Genomic DNA, 20,212 nt, shown 5'->3' with positions numbered 1-20,212 from the left:
CCAATAACCTTGCCAAATCTCTAGAACTAGGACTTGACGAAAAACCTGAAAGAACAAGAACAAAAAATACACTATCTCTTTTCTTTTCTCTCGCACACACTTTATACTATTCTCTCACTCTAATCCCTTGAGTGGTATACAATTTATTGTTTTGCTCCCTTAAATTCAAAACTAGTACAATAACCCCTTTATATAGACATAATAAAGGTCTTCTTCAATAATGATTATTAATCCTAATTGGAATCTAGTTATAAATCCTACTGCAATTGAGAAACTAACTTCAATTGGGTAAACAACTCCAATTGGGAAAACAATTCTAATTGGGAAAACAATTTAATCCTTTAAGACTATAATTCCTCATAAACTTAGGACAACTTATCATGGGCTGGAAAAACCTAACAATCTTCCCCTCCAGACCATGAGGAAGGTATACAAAAAATAAATAAATAATAGGATTGCTCATCTTGACCAAACTCCCATTGATCAAAGTTTTCATGACCAGACTCCCCCTGATCGAACTACTCATTTTCATTGGCAAAGGCAAATATAGACTTCTTTGCAAGAAACCATCAATCATCTGCATTAAAAAAGCTCTTCATCGCAAGTCACAAAACCTACAATATTGTTCCCATCCTTTTGTTCCTTTTTCCATTTACAACAATGCTTCTTCATGTCACCCTTTTCCCACAATAGTGGCAGCCACCATTAATGAATCTCGTCTCACCATAATTTTTGCCTTTTTTCTTTGTCACAAAAAGGTGTCTAGCGCCTGCACTTGAAACTTTCTCCTTGTTTCTTCATTAAACATGATATCCTTAACAGCATCCATAGACAGTACGTCATTAGAAGCCGAATTGCTTACAGTTAGGACGAAGGTTTCCCAACTATCTGGCAAGAATCCTATCAATAACAGTGCTAGTAGCTCTTCTTCAATATTCAAACCCATAGTGGCTACCTGATCACGTTCTGAAAGTTGTTCAAGTGCTCAGTTACACTAACATCTTCCACATACTTCATGTTGACAAGCTCTTTGATAAGGAATGCTTTCTTGGCAGCGGTCTTCTTCTCAAAGAGGAATTCTAACTTCTTTCAAAGAGCTTGCGCATCAGTTTCTTTAGACACATGGCGATAGATGCTCTCAACCACCCATTGTCTAATCGTGCCAATAGTTTTACGATTCATCTTGGTCCAATTAGCATCAGACATATTTGCTGGCTTGCTATTAATAACTTCAATTGGCTCATGGAGATCTTTACAATAAAGCATGTCCTCCATTCTTGATTTCCATGTAACCCAGTTGAAGCGGGGGAGTTTCATCATAATTGCACCCTCCATTCTAAACGGATATCAGCCAAACTTGGCTCTAATACCACTTGTTGAGAATATCGCATTAAAGAATGGGAAAAATAGAACAAACTTCGGAAATTGAAAAACAAATAACCAAGATAAATAACACCAAGAATTTATGTGGTTCAGCAATATGTGCCTACGTCCACGGGACAACAACAACAATCTTTCACTATATCAATAATGAGTACAACCAATAATCTTGCCAAATCTCTAGAAATAGGACTTGACGAAAAACCTAAAAGAACAAGAATAAGAAATACATTATCTCTTTTCTTTTCTTTTCTTTGGCACACACTTCACAATATTCTCTCGCTCTAATCCCTTTAGTGGTATACAATTTATTATTTTGTTGCCTTAAATTCAAAACTAGTATAATAGCCCCTTTATATAGACATAATAAAGGTCTTCTTCAATAAGGATTATTAATCCTAATTGGAATCTAATTATAAATCCTACTCCAATTGAGAAACTAACTCCAATTGGGAAAACAACTCTAACTGGGAAAACAATTTAATCCTCTTAAGACTATAATTCCTTATAGACTTAGGACAACTTATCATGGGCTGGAAAAACCTAACAATATCTATATGAACTTGAAATTGAATTGCCAAACTAGGGACCAAGAACGTGCCAATAAAACTATAATGTTCGTGAAACCCTAATACCGAATCATAGGAAAGATATTTGATGTGCAAGACCCATGAATTATTTTCTTTGATTATTCTATTACCCAATTTGAGCACGTAACCCTATTTTTCAGCAATATTGGGAGACTAAGGGCTCGTTTGAGAAGCGATTTTAAAATGGTGAAAGTGCTTTTCATAAAAATATTTGGAAGCAATCCTTAGTAAAAATACAAGTGAATCTTGTAAAAGTACTTGAAGTGCTTCATGCAAGAAGCAAATAACTAATGGTTCTTGCATGAAACACTTCAAATACATTTGGAACAAACAAAATATGGAAAATGCTAGGGAAACCAAATTTTCAGACCATTTTTTGTAGACCACATAATGTGACAGTTGATAATTGGGCTGTTTTGTTGATAATTTAAAAATGAGTCCAACCATTTCTCATCACATCATGTGATCTATAAAAGATGATCTAAAAATTTGGTCTCTCTAGGATCACCCTAAAAATATTCTCTAAATGCATTTTCAATCATTTTAAAAGCACTCCAAAATAAGCCATAAGTTTCTATTTGAAAGTGCTTTTGTGAGAGCTAAAAGCACTTTCTAATGAGTACAAGCACTTTTTTTTTTATGAGATTTTTTTTTTTTTTTTGATCGTTTGGCAAAGAGGCCTCACCATTTACAGATTGGTTAGCAAGCAGGGATTCTTGTACTCGGCCTTTCTTTTCGGTAACCTGTTCGGCCCTTGGTCCATTGAGGCTATGCTAACTAAAAAGCCCCAAACCTTCGAGTATAGAGGTTTTGGTTTCAAAACCACTTTTATCAACGAGTTTGGAAATTTGACCTTGAAACATCTCTCAGAGTGCCAGGTTCGATTAATCAATAAGCGTTCGTCAAGGTGGAAGTGGCTTTAAACGACGTCATTCCTGATGTCAAATGATTGCTACAACCTTGACATGAGTCGCGACATTGGCTTTAAGTACTTTTCACACATGCACACGAACATGCACACTAATCTTCCTCCTTAGTCTAAACATTATTGATTTAATCATGTCAAATGCAAAGACGAAGCCCTTCATACTTTATGTCCGAGTTGTATGTATAAATTTTATACACACACACATATTGTTACATAAGAGAAATGTTAAGTAGATTCTCTCAAAAAGTGGTACTCTTCATGTTTCTCTGTCACCTCATGTTTTTTGACACAATATTTTATAATATTAGCATGAGAATTGATGTTAAACTATGAGGTGACAAAGAATTTATAGAGAGTCTTACTTTGAGAGTCTCCTGAGTATTTTTGTGCTATATAAAATAAGCAGGATCCTAGTCACGTGTCAAATGATTGCATTCCAAATCTCATAGATTAATGCATAAATATAATTAATTAAAAGGAGTGATTAGTGAATAGTGAGCACTAATGGTTGGTGGCTTTCAACTTCGAAAGGTGGATAAGAGCCTTGGCCACTCTACTTTTTTTGCTTTAATTGGAAGTGATTTAAAGTTAAGTGATCACAAATTCTAGGGTTTGGGATAATGTATAAAACTACAGTGGACATCATGCTGCAGCACAACTGTATGATAATTAACTATTAAACAAAGATACCGACGATAAGGAAGCTAATTAATTATCTACCACGGGATGGTTCAATGATTGGGGCAAATTTTAAGTTTTTACACGATTGATTATGGGTTCAATTTTCTATACTTGTGAATCACAAGATGGTGCTCAAGAAGAAGCTGAAATGCCTATGTTAGTCTTTCCGACCCGTGAAAGGTTGGACTACCATGACCTCGCTATCAGCTGGTCCCTTCTTTTATATAAAAAAAAAATGTAGCTAATTAACTTGAGATTCACTCATGTCACTAATTTATCAGTTGGCAATCTCTATTTGACGGATAGTGCACTTTTTAAGTATATGTTTTGTGATCAGAGTGATATTAGTGTGGGATTATATCGCAGTTGCCGCTTAGAATTTCTCGATGATCAGGCATGATATCTTCCACAAAATCAACCACAGTTATCCATATGCCCAAAGAGAGAGAGCAGGTGCAATTTGAACACCATCACAGTAAATTGGACCAATGATAGTGTAATAATATCTTAAATCACTCGATTACCGTAAAAGTTTGCAGATAATTAACATAAAGGCATCTATAGCAACTTACAAAAATCCAGCTTACATAGCTTTTAGCCTTTTACCACATCAAAACTAGATAGCTATATTTTCCGTTCGGAACAGAGTGTTGCTACCAATGGTATCTAAAGTTTCTACCAGCCTCTCTGTGGAAATGTTGGAATTCTGATGCTGAAGATCCAAACTGCCTCCAGCAACCTGCACATTCGTTAACACCGTTTTTAATCAAATCCGCACGAATATCCTGCATAAAGTTACATAAACGTGGAGATGTAGCCAGCAATTTCATGGTTCTTATTTCATCCCTAATGCATACAACATTTATCTCTATTATGCTGCTGCTCAATTTCGGATGAACTTTTCAAGCTGGGAATGCTTGACAAGGTGTGATAAAAGAAACAAGGACAGAGATTCTAATTAGTGGAAACACTCACATAATCACATTGTTGCTTGCATGCCTGTCGGGAAACAGTAGAATTTTCCATTTTCCTGCTTTACTTGGAGAAAGTTCCTCTCATGCTCCACTCTCTGAAGGTGTGATGACAATTGAAGCAAATCAAAAGTTGTTCCGCATTCAGGAGAAACACAATACTTGGCACTCAAGCAATCTGACACATGATAAGCCCTGTCTGTGTGAAGTTGGAAGTCAGCAGCATGACTAGAATCAGAAATGTTTGCTGATTCCATGTGGTTGGCTCCCATAGATTTCTTACTAAACGGGTAGGTCCTGTTTCGTCCACAATTTTCCATGGAGTTTACCCTCGAAGTCTTTTCATTAAGTTGACCAAAACAGTGATAGGCTCTTTGATTGATCAGGGGGTTAGGCACTTGAACTCCGGCTGAATTGCTTGATAAGTTATGCGGTTGAGCTGACAGAAGAGAGAGAGCACAGCTGGAGTTTGAAGCCCCAAATGCTTTCTGAGTATTTGATGCTGTATCAAAGATAGAGTATTCATTTCCTGACGAGGGAATTCCTGGAGCAAACTGTTTGCCAAGGCCAGGCAGATGGTGGAATGATTTTGGGATAAACTGCCTGTTTGGTATGGGTGTTACAGACTGACCATAGGTTGACCCGTCTTCAGATTTGACATTTCCATATTGGTTAGCTTGCTCATATTCTGGATACAGAATGCAGCCATCTGGAAGTTTATCCGAAAAAACAGAGGGTGTGCCCTTCGGAAAGGAGCTTCCCATATACCCGTTTCCTGCAAATACAATATAAAAGCCAACCGTAAAAAACATAGTTCATGAAGTCATCCTATCATGCAATTAGTTCTACAGATCACATATTACTTCTTGAGTGTTTTAAGATAGATACTTTTATAAACGATTCCTGTATGAATGTGGATTCCTAGACAGAAGATATATATTCATCTGCATAACAAGTGCCTTTTTATTATGTTCTTATCGAATGTTTTGAGAATGATACTGTTTGCACACGCTTTAATCCTTAATGCCGATTTATGCTGTGTATTCCTTTTAGAAGCTCCAAAACTAACTTCACAAAAATCTGTGGATGGAGAGAATTGAAAGAATCTCTGTGGGTGGCTGATGTGGCCACACCCTTTTAACCTTGTTAGCTCAAAAGGTTTTTTTCTTTCAAAATAGCATATTATAGGTAAAGACATGTAGTGGGAGAAAAGAATAGCATAAAAGTTATCTTCTCTTATCTCTAAATTCCAACCACAGACATGCTCAGACAGCAAGGTTATTCCATTACCATTTTTATGAAACTATATGCATCAAACATGGTTCTAGAATCTTGCGATCTTACGAAAATGCTAAGGCTGTTTAGTCCTCTTGTGACAAAAGTAACATGGATCATTTTCGATTTCTTTTTCCTTCTTACTGAAAGTTCCATCGGTGAAAAATCCGTCAAAGTTCTGGCTTGGTAAGCATTGCGGCAGATTTAAAGAAGAACAGAGAGTACATTTTAGAAGAAAATAATAAATTCAGCTGGGTTAGTGCGAGGCGTGTCACAAGCAGATTGAATATACGGGGATGTTCATACCTTGACATGTCCGGATCAACTTATGCGGTTTACAATCGAGGGTATCTAGTAGAGGCTTCCTTCGGCGAAGGTTGTGGCCAGCTAGGCGCCTACGACAACTGCGCTTCACATCATCAAATTCAGCAAGAAGATGAAACCTAATCACAGAAAAATGCCCTTGTTCATACTTCAAACCACTTGTAACAATTAAGCACTTTGATATTCAAAATCACATGTCAATTAAAACCATGTCAAAGTTGAAAACCTACACTGGAGCAAATAAAACTCGAATTTTCTGAAGCTCAAAAAAACTCATTTAGTTCATATCACACGGAATCTTAGACGTGTAGAGGTTAGAGAGAGCTTCCTATTTGGACTGGGAGAAGATCATATCACTGTCCAATCAAAGTCCTAGGATTTATTTGAGTATCACTAACGCATTTGAAAAAGAAAAAAAAAAAAGCATGGAATCTCATAAATGTTATATAAAGGTCGAGGCTGAAGCTGAAGTTGAATAAAAAAGATACAAATTTCCTCTTTTGTTTGTGGAGAAAGAATTATATTTTTCTTACGATTTTCAATCATCAAATGGAGTGTCTGGGAATCGATCCCTCACAATGCGTATGAGATCCTACTATGTGCCAAATCCTATGACCAATAATGAGGTGAAATTCTGAATCTGCAAAATAACTTTCCTCAACTCTATTTCACATTTCATATATACTTACTGACATGTTTTTACTCCTCATAAATCATGATCAACATAGGAAGTCAGCACTTAACCTCAGAAATAAGAACTGGGATTCGCAGGTTTATTCCGGATACAAAATTAGGAAACGAATTAACACTAATCTTCCTATGATCATATGCCAGTATAACATTCTATAAACATTTAAGGACAAGCAAAGTAAAAGTAAATGCATAGGCAAAATTCAGAAGAAAAAAAAACCACCTGCTGCACTGCTGGCAAAACCGCTGCTCGATTCCATTAACAATCACTACGGCAGTCTTGGAGTGAGCATCACAAACCCTATGCCTCTTGTGGTAATCCTTTGAGAAGGTAAGATCCATGTTACACCCATGTACCTGGCAGGTGGGAGCGGGATGGTACAAACTCCTCGGGCCATTGCCAGCTTTTTTTGACCTCTCTGTAGAAATCGAATGCTGAATATTCTGCCCACCTCTGCTATCAGCCAAGCTCCCTAGCTTCAAAGCAATCATTGATGAATCCATACTACTGCATTCAGTCACAGGGCCTGAAAACTTCGACCCGGATTCTCCCTCACCAAAAGATGAATTTGAACTAATCAAACAACTCGGTGAAGCTACAGAATTATAACTAGAATCATTACAAACCACACCATTCAAGATTTCCACTCCTTGGTTAATATCAGGGAACCCCAAATCCATGAACCCCACGCTGTCAACTGATTCCTTGCCAAAATTAAAGCAAGTTTTGTCATCCAAGTCCAGGAATGCTTTTCTAGTATTCCTTGAAAATGCATCAGTTGGTATATCGATTTCTTCCGGAAACAAAAACCCTTTCTCTTCTGAACCAAAACTCCAGGACTCCATAGGTAGAAACAGAATCTAATTCAAGCAGTTTTCTGCAGCAATGTTAAATTCCTACCACAATTCACAAAAGAAAAAGGTCCATTAATTTCCGTTTCTAAATAAATCACAAGAATAGGAAATGCAGGCAAATAATATCAACAATCAAAGCAATAAACATCAATTAATAAAAAATTTAGAGATGCCAAGAAAAAACACAGCCAGGATACTGCATGAAATTAAACAAACCCATCAAACAAGAAGATGAAACCACTGCTTCCCTAATTAAGTAGTAACAAGAAAATCATTTCTTTTTTTGGCTGCAGAGCAATCACAGGAACAAAGTAGAAAAAGGGGAAGTTTTGATTTTGATTTTTATGAGATAATTAAGTTTAATGCTTCATTCCATACTTTCGCTCTCATCGATTTTCTCAGCAACCAAACAGAGCCTCAAAACTCAAACCAAAATATACCCAGATTATAGAATTACATCTTCCACCGACTTTCACATTTGAAATCACCCAAAGAAAATGAAATGTCCAAGCTCAAATTTTTCTGTCAAAAAACTACGAGTAAGAAGAAGCAGTGAAAAGATGACATTTTTTTTCAATTTTTGAAGAAGCAGAGAAAATAATACATAATACCCATTTCAAGAAACAACTTAAAACCCATTTCACGTCTGTGGGTTTTCGATACTAAAAAATTATATATGCGAAACAAAATGGCTGTTGAAAAATTTCTGCTCGTTTTCCTACAGTTTCTCGGGAACCAAACAGAATATAAAATGGAAAAAAAGACATCTGAAAAGGATGGATTTTGCATACCAAATGAAACCAACAAGAATCAAGGCACGAAGCGAGCGAGTGGTGAGAGAGAGAGAGAGAAAGGGAGAGGGAGAGGGAGAGGGAGGGAGGGAGAGAGAGAGAATAATTTCCAGGTTTTTGGTGAGGTCGAAGCAGATACACTATGATTGTGAGTCAACAGAATTCTCAACGACTGACCAAAAGCATGCCTCGAGGTCTTTTCTAGTTTTTAAGAATAGAAAATTAAAATGATGTAAAATTCCATTTTTGTCCATCTCTTTTCCTTGTTATTACAGGGACAAAGTGGAGGATTTGCTTTCCCCTTTGTTCATTTTCCCTCCAAACAATTGGGGTTAAAGTTAATTTAGGTAATCAATTCATTTAATTATGTGTCCCTTTAGAGGGATGGACGAAATACACGCGGTTACCAGTCTATTTAAATTTCACGGTTACAGTTATGGGTAACTGTTTAGATAAATAAAATGTTATGGGTATAACCATTTACCCGTGAAATTTAAATGGGTGGTTATGAATATTAACCGCGGTTATAAACGGGTAACCGTTTATCCATTTATTTTATATATGTAAAATTAACACAAACCATGTTCTCGGTCCAATAATACTTAGCACCCAATAAATTAGCAAGGAATTCATCGGTCCTTCTCTCAATAACACTGCTGCAGGAATGATGATTCTCATCCACAAGAAATTCGCCAAATTAATTTAAATTCCTTACTGGTAACCATGAAATTGACTGACTTGTCTTCGAAACAATTTTCGTAACCCAATAATACTTTGCAAATATTATATTACCTTCATTGTTAACAATTAAAAATATCGTCCGTAAACTGTAATTTCAATTATTGGAATGGTATAAGGACTTAAAAAATTAAAATATGGAAATTTATGATGAATGTATTTATAACGGTGTTTAATTGTCAAAAAAAAAATATATATATAACAATTTTTTGTTTTTTAATTTTCAAGTTGTTAAAAAACATGACGGGTGAAAAAGGGGTATTGGTTAAAAAATAAAAAAAAAGATAAACGGGTTAAAATGGGTAAATGGATATTAAACGGTTACAGTAAAATGGGTATACGATTATGGGTATGGTTAACCGTTTATAAACGGTTATAGGTATGGGTATAACCGTTTAGACAATTACCCAACGGGTAAACGGTTATACGGGTATGAGCATAAACGGTTATAGGTAAATAACCGCGGTTACCCGTCCACTATAACCGTTGCCCATCCCTAGTCCTCTAAAGGGTTTGAATTTGACTTGTGTTTTCATCAAATTGTACTTTTGACTGATTTGGTATTGTTGTGCTTTGAAAAAAAAATTGATTATGCTGTGCTATGAGAATAAGCTCATTTTTGTTGCTTCACGTTTTTAGCTTTTTTCACTCAAAACTGTGAAAATAAGTTGTTTTTAAGTGTTTACCAAACACCTTTTTGAGCATAGCTTTTTTTATACCCACTTTTTATAAAAGCACATCAGTACCAAACTAGTACTTTATATGTTATTACATTGTGAGATTTGTATCCAATCAATTAATCAATGGTCCAAATTGTTAATAGTTTGTACATAAAAAAAGGAATTTACCTTCAATTGTTACATTTTAGTGCCCGAATGCCATGTGTTGGTCTACAATTTACATATATTTAATATAATCATCATCTCAACAGTTAGATAGTGATTGTATCAAATATATATGCATATATTTTCATATGAATTATATATGACCGTCAAATGATGATTGTATTGAATATGTAAGTATTGTAGTAAGTTCCATAGATTTGATCTCATTGTCGATAACTTCATTATCGAATTGGTTATTTATATCAATTCATCTCTCTATTTTTTTGTGAAAATAAGTCCAAATAACTGAATTTCATTCCCAACAACAATCCCTCTTGTTTTTTTTTTTTTCATTTCACATTTATCATCAACCAAATGCTAGAATTTCCATTTCTTCGACTAGTACTAATTCAATTGATGGGAGAGAGACATGAGAGAGGTGAGCAACAACATAATTAGGTTTTTGGTGTCAAAATAAAGGTATATCGGCTTTGTATCTATATAAATTGAATAGCTAGTTTGCCTGGATTTGGATTCCATCTAGATTCAAATTGTAGGGATTTTAGGGATCTTCACATCTCAATTATTCATCGTACATCGTGCAGTTAGAGATCATTTTAATCTGTTTATTTAAAATTAAACACAAATAATACTTAACAAAAATTAACCACACGATATACGATGAACGATTAAAATATGAAGATACTTAAGATTCCTACAAAAAGAATCCGAAGAGGAACCTCATTTACAAAACTATACAAAGTGTTGGTAAATGCTAAGGGATGTGGCTCTATTGGTATTGAATTATAATTTTAGATACATAACATATTTGTTGGCAAGTGGCGATGTGACCCATTTCATCTATGAATTGGTGAACCATTTGATGGGGGACAGTCTGATGTTGCCAAGCATGCCTCTCTATCTCTATGCAATTGGTGCCTCTTTGTCCACATTCACATGGGACATCTTAAGGTGTGACACATAATGTTTTTTCGCACCGACAAACAATATATTATAGCATTATTGGACATGTCTTTTTATTAAAAAATTATTTATTGGACATGTCCGATCATGAAATCAATTCCTTCAATCATGAAATCAATATTTTCTAATTAGACTTTTTAATTAAATTAAGGAAATCGAAGATTGTATATGCATTATAAATTAACTAATCCAAAAATATTATCCTTATCACTTGAATTTTTTTTACTAATTTTCGTGATCCCTTAACAATCAAAGAATGCTCGATCACTTATATTTGATGTATTTTAATGAATAGTCTATCATTAACAAAAGACGGTGTGTGGCACTTAATCATTTGTCAAATAATCAAAATATCAACTTCTTTTGAAGGTTGATTAGTCAAAACTAACATGACTCACTGAAGGTTGTAATTAATCTTGGAGATATTCATTAATTTATCTCTTGAGTTTGATCCTTCCTAGTAAAACGCGGCATATTTGAATTCTGATTGCTTTTATGCGAGAAAGGGGGACCACCCTCTAAGGTGCTGTTAATTTTTCTCTTAAACTTTAATTTTAGTTAATTACACTCCTAAACTCTTTTAATTAGCCGAATTCTTCCTTAACGTTAGATTTTCTAATTTTTCTTCTGACATTCAATCGTCATTGTCACGTGAAGAATGTCGGAAGGACATCAAGTGACAATGATAGATTGAATGTCGGAAGAAAAAGTAGAAAAGCTAAAGTATTATATGACAACAAATTAGAAAATCTAAAGTATTATATAACAAAAAATTAGAAAACACAAATTAACATTAAAATATTATATGACAAAGAATTTGTAAAATATCTCGTTTTGAGAAAATCTACATTTCTCACCTACGAATGCCTCTTAATCTTCTAAATTAGATGAGGCAATTAATGATTGCTTATGTCAAGATTTTACTGTTTACAAAAAGTAGCTTCTTCTAACATTTTTACCGTGTAGCTTACTGTGAGGTTGACAGACGGTGACGGGATAAGAATCAAAAGATAAGACAGAAAACCATCGTGTTATGCTGTGGATATGTGACGCGTGTCCCTTTCAGTCTGGAAAAGCTGGAACATGGGACTCGAAACGAATATGAACTAAACTTTGAAAATGACCAAAGCACAAATATTTTGTTTTGAATTGTGCTATCCACACATTTCATTTTATTTTTTGTATACTCCTTAATAATTTCTGTCCATTGATCTTCTTCAATTCATCCGATTCGACGGTCGAAAATTAAAAACGTGTGTGAGAAGTAAAATGAGATGTTTGGATATTACACCCCTTTATTTTTCATGTGTTAGGTGTGTACGCTGATATTTTTACAAATGTTTCGATGCATAGGAGGGAATTGGATTTCATAGGATCTACTTTATAGAGATCTTAAAGATTTCTATGTTTTAATTATTTATTGTATATCGTGTAATTAAAAATTATTTTATTTTTTTTTATATTTAAAATTAAATACAAAAAGTATTTAACAGAAATTATCCGTACGATGTACGATAAATGGGTAGGATATGAGAATTCTTAAAATCCCCACAAATTAGATCCGAAAAGGATCCTCTTCCGCATTGGAGCATATAGAGTGTATAAAGCACTTCATGAAGCTTTACAAAATTTGATTAATTAATTAATTCCTTTTTCACATTTAGAATTAGAAAATTTACATTTAGAAAATAATCAACACAAGATGACTTTATCCCTCTTCACTTATCATGATAAATTGACTAAACAAAGGAAAAATAAAAAAGAAATCACATTGAAACATATTTTTATTGACCAATCAGAATTGCTCCCTATGATCTATAATTGCCTCAAGTTTTTTATTTGTTAAATTTTATTTTGTACATTTAAATAAAAATTTAACAACAAAAATAGAAAGAGTAACTCATACGGTAGTGCTATTCACACACATACAAAATAAAATCAAACAACAAAAATAGTTAGATTAACTCATACAGTAGTGCTATCCAAACGCTCATTTTTATTTTTTATACACCCCTCTTAATTGTCATTTGGAACATTTGATTTGAACATGTTTGTAGTGTGTAAGGGTTTGTTTGGAACTACTTTGAAATGGCTGAAAATGTTTTGGTATCTAAAAGCACTTAAAAATGCTTTCTGTAAGAATCATCAGTTATGTGTTTTTTGCATGAAGTAATAAAATATTTTTTCAGAATTCACTTATCATTTTACTAAGAATTGGTTCTAAAATTATTTTTATTAAAAACGTTTTTATTCATTTTAAAAGTACTGTTACACGAACCCTAATTTGTTTGTGGCAAAAAGATGATGTTTCTTATATGATGAGAGGCCGGTTTGATTTTGTGGGGAGAAAGAGGTACTAGTGAACATTGTGATGGCATTATGTCAAGGACTCCAAACATGTGTCACAAAGGCCTAATTGGCAAATTTTCATGTGGTTTTGGGAGAGTGCGTAGTCGCACGGGCCAAGACTAGAGAGGATTACTCAGCCCAATTTCTGTGACTAAAAAGCTTACATCCATACACACTTGGACTTCACTAAAAACCCAGTAACCATCCGGCCTGCATGAAAAAGTGATAACTCCATTGCATATTTACATGCTTTCATCCAATGTGCCTTCTTACCCGACACACACAGAGACTTTCCCATTAAAAAAAGAATGTGTTAACCCCAAGGAATTAATGTAGCGGAAAGCTAAAAAAGTTTGAAACTCCTTATACGAATGCGAGCTTCAGGTACCGTTTGGTACGTGGGACGGGACGAAATAGAGTGGGACAAGGCGTTCCGTCCCACGTTTGGTGCGCCTAAAACGGGTGGAACGAGCTGTTCCACAGGATGAGTTTTGGGTGAATTTTCGTTCCGCCTCACCCCCCCTGAAACGACTCGTTCCACATCCATGGAACACAAAATTATAACATCTCCGTCTCCTTCTTCTTCCTCCTTGTTTCCATCCGAAGGCATCTTTGCTCCCGCTCCGTTCCGTTCCGTCCCGTCCCGTCCCGTCCCGTTCCGTTCCGTCGCGCCCCGTCCCGTCTACATACCAAACGATACCTCATGGATGTAGTTGTTAAGGTTACCGGCTCTGTTTTAGCATACTTGCCACGACATATTAACACAAATTTGTGGGTAGAATTTGCGCGTGCCCAAAAGCTCAGGTAACATAGCCTATTTTTTTCATATATGGTACATTAGGTCGGGACAGTTATCCATCTCTCTTCGGCGTCCGTGATAAGTCCCCTGTGAAAAAGATAAAAACAAAATCGAACCTTTCTTTTCTATCAAACCCTAATTTTGGTAAAATCCTAATTTTGTCACTGAACATTTGAACTAATGGGTGGCCGTGCCCTACCTTCATGGATAAGTATGATGTGTTGGAACTTGGAACAGAAGGGAATGACCGTATATTGTGGGGCAATTTGGGCTATGAGGAAGATCAGGAAAGGAGAGCAGTTGATGCTATCTGGAATGCACAAAGGCTGTGATGGCCAGGACCCAGGTCAGTGAAGTATTTTTAATTAATTTTTCTCTTTAGTTTCAGATAATGGGTTGTGGTTGTATTATTTTCTTTGATTTTTGAAATTTTTTGGGCTATTCGGTTAGATAACGATCAGTTTTTTAATTAAAATAATTGGATACTATCTAAATACAATAAATGTTAGTGCATTCAGATTTCCCAACAATAATTTATCCGGTGATGTGATATAACATGAGTGTCTCGCTCATTACGTGATGTCAAATTTTGAATGATCATTCTATCTTGTTTGCTACGATTAATACAAATTGTTGTACATAATTTGAGTTTGAGGCCAAAAATCAATTACAGTGGGTCTTCATATTTAAATTCACACCTGATATTATGTCTGCAGTTGCAATGTCTCAGTCATAAGATAGCTAGACAAACTATCAAACTCTTTCAATTCTCCTGACCTATAGTTCCAAAAGATGGCATGTCTTTTGAGCACTCAAGATATTGCATGTGTGCTTGTAACTGGCTATGGATATCAAAACATTTGTAGCTGGCTGGAGCCTTGAGGAACCTTCCACATGTGGAAATAAATTAACAATGTCGACTGTCATTGCTTTAGTTTACCAGAAGTGGTTGGAAAAACACACAACGATCAAAAGATTCTAATGCATCTTGAAACTTTATATATATGGAATATGTAGCTAGCTAGCTAGCTGGGTTAAGTTTTCTGGAGGCTCATGTGCTTGGTCTTCTGTTCATGCCTCTACATTCTTTCTTCCTGTCCTTTTGAGTAACATCTTATCTGCTAACCGTTCGTGATGAGAGATCGAGAGAGAAAAATATGTAAGTAACACGTTATCCGTAAGTTTCTCTCGCATTTAATTGTGTATGGGAAGGTTCAAAAAGTGGAGCCAGCATGGATTTGATACTGGGATAATGCCATTATTGTGAAGTGGTTATGGGGAGCTTGGGTTCTTACTTTGCAGATGCCTTTTACAAAAGAAAGGAGAATTGATTGGGTACAAGGGAAAGCAAGATGTTTATCATTAGTGTAACATTTGATTTATTTGAGTAATAAGTATGGGCCCTCCTTCCACTCACTCTGGTAGTTACAGTTACATGCTTTGGTTGGGACCTTTTGGTGCCCCATGCATCATTTGCCCTTTAATAAGCATTTTCGTTGCCTATGAATCATTTTTCAGTCCTCATTCTTTCTTAAAGGCTATATCCAAAAGGGCCATGATTCATGATCAATCCCAAGCTCCAATTTTAATACTTTCTTCAACATGCGTTGTGTTCACACATTTATACAGATACAAGTATGAGAGAAACTGCATTATAATTAAGGATATATCTTTTTGTGTATATTGTACTCATAACATGGGTCAACCAGATTCTACAACAAAAAATTATATTGTTGACACGAACATACTTTTTAAAACATGAGTAAGGATGCCGAACTGCGCCATGTGCAGGACACTTCTCACAAATATATAAAACTCTTTGTATTTTTTTTTACTTAATACCATCCCATTTAAGAGTTGTCCCAAAGTTTCTCTCCTACGAGTATGTGATGCAGCCTTCGAATTTGGCAAATCATGGCTTGATTAATTGTCTTTTAAGTTAGCTAGACGCATCAAGGGATGAGCCAGTGAAAGGCCAATACACCGGTTCACCTGCTTCGGTGGGTAGATGGGAGACATATCCTTCTCCAAATTGACATTACCTTGCCCCCAGCTAGTCACAGTTGACTTGCCCTCAGTGGTTTAAATTAGAATATTATTGTTCACATAATCATTTTTGCATTCTCTACCCTTGTATTAATTTTTTTCTATTAATCATCTTCAATTTATTCGATCCAACGATCAAAAATTGAGAGAAGTATAACAATACTCTTAATTTAACCTGTTAGGGCTGCTTTTAAATCTTAATTGCAAATTAACCATTTGGATCATAAAATATGCGCTTGCTGCCTCAGCACCAAGAAAATAATAAAATATAAAGGAAAAATATAAAAAAGTACTTTTGGCTGTATTAGTGTTGAATAATTGTCCTCAACTGATCTTAAAAGGGCGTTAATTTGGCTTTTTCTAGAATCTAGATGTCGTTATGCTGAGAAAATAGTGTGAGGCTTAATTAATTGCCTTTTACTGTTGATTATTTGATTAGACAGAAGTGAATTTGATTATGTATATCAACATCTTATCTTAATTATTCGAGCGTGAGTCTGACAAAAGATAGAAGAAAATGTTCCCGCAGTAAGGATCTTATTAAACTTTAATGCTTTTTCCCATACCTCCATGAAATCAAAATCAATTTACTATCCATTCTATGTCCCGCATGTATGTTAAAGTGAAATATGTGACATGAGGGTGTTCATGTTTAATCTCCGTGTATGTAAGTTCAGTTTTTTTTCTTATTCTTTAGTGTAAATAATTCATGGTCTAAATAAATTTTTGTATCAAGTTGATGGTTTTAAACATATATAGTGAACGTACACTTATACTAAACAAAATATATGTTAAGAGTTAAATTGCTTTACTAATTTATTGTAAATAAGTTAACTTAATTGGTATTTGTCTTCTTGTGTAACATATTTTGATTGTAGTCACTTGTTCTCATATGCCAAGCGAAAGGCTTAGATCAATTTTCATGTTGCAGAGCTTATATACCCTGTAATTTCATGTGTCATGGCTTATGACTTGAATGGTCATGAAGATTGATGTAAAACATGCTGATGGGACGAAATCTGAGCAGTCAGCTGCAACGGTTAGAATGTTGCAGTATTGAGCCCATTTTGCAGCACTCTCTCTTTCTTCTTTCTTGCTCCCATTGAATCCAAAGTTTAGATCTCATATTCCAGAAATAGTTATACACAGCTTGTGCAAATCTTAACAATATATACTTTGTATATTTATGGAGAATTTTAGAAACCAGCCAAACTCTGGACATGTGGAACTTTTACAGAGTTTTAGAATTTCAACAACCCGAGGGGGGTTGAGGGTGGTTCGAGCTTTGCGCGAAGAGGCTAGTCAATTTTGACCACTTGAAGAAGATTCAAGCATTGAGAAACTGCTTAAGCGATTATATTTCCAAATTTTTAAAATCAAAACTAAAATATTTACATGCACATATCAAACATGCAGAGCTGTGAACCCACACGAAAATAATTAACAATAAACATGATTGCGCTTCTTTGTACAAAGTGATAATGAAAAGTAATAGGAATGAACTTCACATGGTGTGAGTTATGATGCGTTGTTTCTCCATGAATCTAGTAGTGGAACATCTCATATAAAATTCTGATCATCGAAATCGGCATGGCACAATCTAATCTAGTCAAGCCCCACCAAAACTGCTGCACTTCTGAGGCTTCTGATTTTCCAGCACTCCACATAAACATTTGTGACCAATGCTGATCTATGCCAAATTTTTTAAATATATTCTAGTGGATCTTATAGATTTCTAGCCCTTAGATATTAGTCATGAAATATAAGAATCTAACAGTAAAAAAGTAGCAAAAACTAGGATATGTCGAAGCATACTAAAAATCTTAATATATATCGCCAAAAGTAAAGTAAAAGCAGAAACATTCTCAACTGTACATACATAGAAAAAAAGGCCAATGGAAGTTTAATATGAGAGTAATTAAAAAGAAAATTGTAGGAAATTTAATTGAAATTTAATTAAAATTTAATTAAAATTTCCTTTCTCAACCACATATGCATAATCCAATAATATCTAACACAAATTTAGGGTTTAGGACGAAGCATTGGAAATTGGTGTTCCTGATCTGATCTTGATGTTGTCCACATTTGTAGTTTCGTACACAGGCAAGCCGCTCGAGTAAAAACCCAGGTCATAATTCTGCAGCTCGAAAAGATCAGAGCTCGAATCACTCTCTGCACCTTCATCTTCCTCCTCGTCGTCAACAACCTCACTTAGCCTTTTGAGCAAACCCTTGTGATCTAGCTCGGAACTAATCTTATACTTCTCCGATAATTTGAACTTCTCATGATCCAACCAAGTCAGTTCTTTGTTTGATGATCTTTTCTCATCGAAGTTCGTATTGTACTTCGATAAAGAAACCGCTTGCTGCTGCTGCTGTTGATATTGCTGCTTGTGATTATCCGAATAGCTTCTCAAATCTTTGTAGCTCTTGGAGGCTGCCGTTTGTACATGGCTATAAGGAGGAGGTGTTCGAAACCCTGAACTCGATGAGGAATACAGGGACTTGGCATCCGTGGTGCTCGAGCTTCGAAAATGACTAATGCTGCTCCTCCTCCTCCGTCTTCCACCTGGGCTCTCTTCCTCGTCTTTCATGGACTGCGTGGCGCTGGATTTTGACTTCTTCTTCTTGGATGCTGATTGGTTGAATAGAGAATTTAAGAAGCTGGCTAGTCTCCCGCCTGGAGAGCTCGGCTGCTTGTATTTCTTGTCTTTGATGTTGTTTTGCTTTTCCACCACCACGTGGTTACGGTGATTAGGGTTTTGCTGAGGATGATGGAGCATGTGTCTTATAGGCATATCAAGGCTGATTCTGCCTCCTCTCCATGACGATCTGTCTTCTTTCATCATCCTCTGCGAAAATGCCGAAGTGTTGCTGTTGCTGTTGTTGTTGTTGTTGTTGTTGTTATGGCTGCTGGGAGCTTCAATGTATCCTGAGAAGTACCTTGCAGCTTCGAAAACATCGAGCTCCCCGGAGTCGTTCCTGTGGTGGAACGATTTCTTGTGTATCTTATCAGCTCCAGGGTCTGCCGAGAGCACCCCTGTACTAATAATAGACATGTTTGAGACCTGTGAAATTTTGAAATTGAGTTTATGGTATTATGAAAATTTGAAAATATGGGGTTTTTTTGGTTTGCAGGTAATGCTTGTTTGAATTTGTGACTGGTGTTGAAGGTATTTATGGGGAGGGAAGTAGTTGTGAGATGTTAGCATAAAAGGAGGGTTTTGTGAGATTGTGGAGAGATTGATGGGTTTGAAATGATTGATAGTAGTGGGGAAGCTGGCTTTAAAATAAGGGAGTTTTAACGAAAAGTTCACGGTATTGTTCATTTTAACGAAAAATCATATTTTTACACTAAAAAGTTAATCATGGTACTATTCACTTTACCCTTTATTTTATCTTTATCATTAAAACTCAAAGTTTTCAAGCCATTTTCATTAGTTTTTCTTTAAAATATTCAACAATTCATGTGCTTTTTAGTCTATATAAATATGCATTTCAACTCTCTATTTGGAGGTTTTGGAATGGACAATGACTTATATGAAATGAGGGCACTAAGTTGACGTTTTTCCAAATTAATAATATAATGTTATGTGAGAAATTTAAAACTCATGACATTGTATTACTAGTATGAAATATCATGTGTGTTTTTAATGGTATAGACAGGTCATTTTTATTGAGTGTTTTCAACGCTACATTTATTACATATTACCATCATTTGTATCATATCTCTAATAATAAAAGTAGAGTCCACTAGTATATGTGGATCCTATCTTTATTAGAAAAATAGTACAAATAATGATATAAATATGTAGTAAGAGTAACATTTTCGTTAAAATTCATCCTTATGATCAGTCTTTGGTGATTTAATTAAAACCAGAGGAGTTTGCGCTAGGGATGGTGGGGAAGGGCGAAGACCTGTGTTTCCTTGGATTCTAGGGCTTCTAATCTTTAGGATGAGGAGATGGGGAATTGGCTCTCAAGTGGG

At 35.3% G+C, this 20,212-nt stretch overlaps 2 protein-coding genes across 2 annotated transcripts; both read right to left on the bottom strand.

Annotated features, from left to right (window-relative positions):
* Positions 1 to 4,119: 4,119 nt before the first annotated feature.
* On the bottom strand, positions 4,120 to 8,616 carry LOC137731938 (squamosa promoter-binding-like protein 6). The gene is made up of 5 exons (XM_068471200.1): positions 8,486 to 8,616; positions 7,063 to 7,736; positions 6,132 to 6,268; positions 4,555 to 5,325; positions 4,120 to 4,318 (listed from the first exon to the last, which is right to left on the bottom strand). The coding sequence occupies exons 2-4, from the start codon at positions 7,683 to 7,685 to the stop codon at positions 4,559 to 4,561; spliced, it is 1,527 nt and encodes a 508-aa protein (XP_068327301.1). The 5' UTR covers positions 7,686 to 7,736; positions 8,486 to 8,616; the 3' UTR covers positions 4,120 to 4,318; positions 4,555 to 4,558.
* Positions 8,617 to 18,067: 9,451 nt separating this feature from the next.
* On the bottom strand, positions 18,068 to 19,451 carry LOC137732221 (protein BIG GRAIN 1-like E). Its single transcript, XM_068471521.1, has one exon. The coding sequence runs from the start codon at positions 19,281 to 19,283 to the stop codon at positions 18,255 to 18,257; it is 1,029 nt and encodes a 342-aa protein (XP_068327622.1). The 5' UTR covers positions 19,284 to 19,451; the 3' UTR covers positions 18,068 to 18,254.
* Between the last annotated feature and the right edge of the window lie 761 nt (positions 19,452 to 20,212).

Source organism: Pyrus communis, chromosome 4 (assembly GCF_963583255.1).
Source record: "Pyrus communis chromosome 4, drPyrComm1.1, whole genome shotgun sequence".
NCBI lineage: Eukaryota > Viridiplantae > Streptophyta > Magnoliopsida > Rosales > Rosaceae > Pyrus > Pyrus communis.
This window is presented reverse-complemented; position numbering and strand designations above follow the sequence as displayed.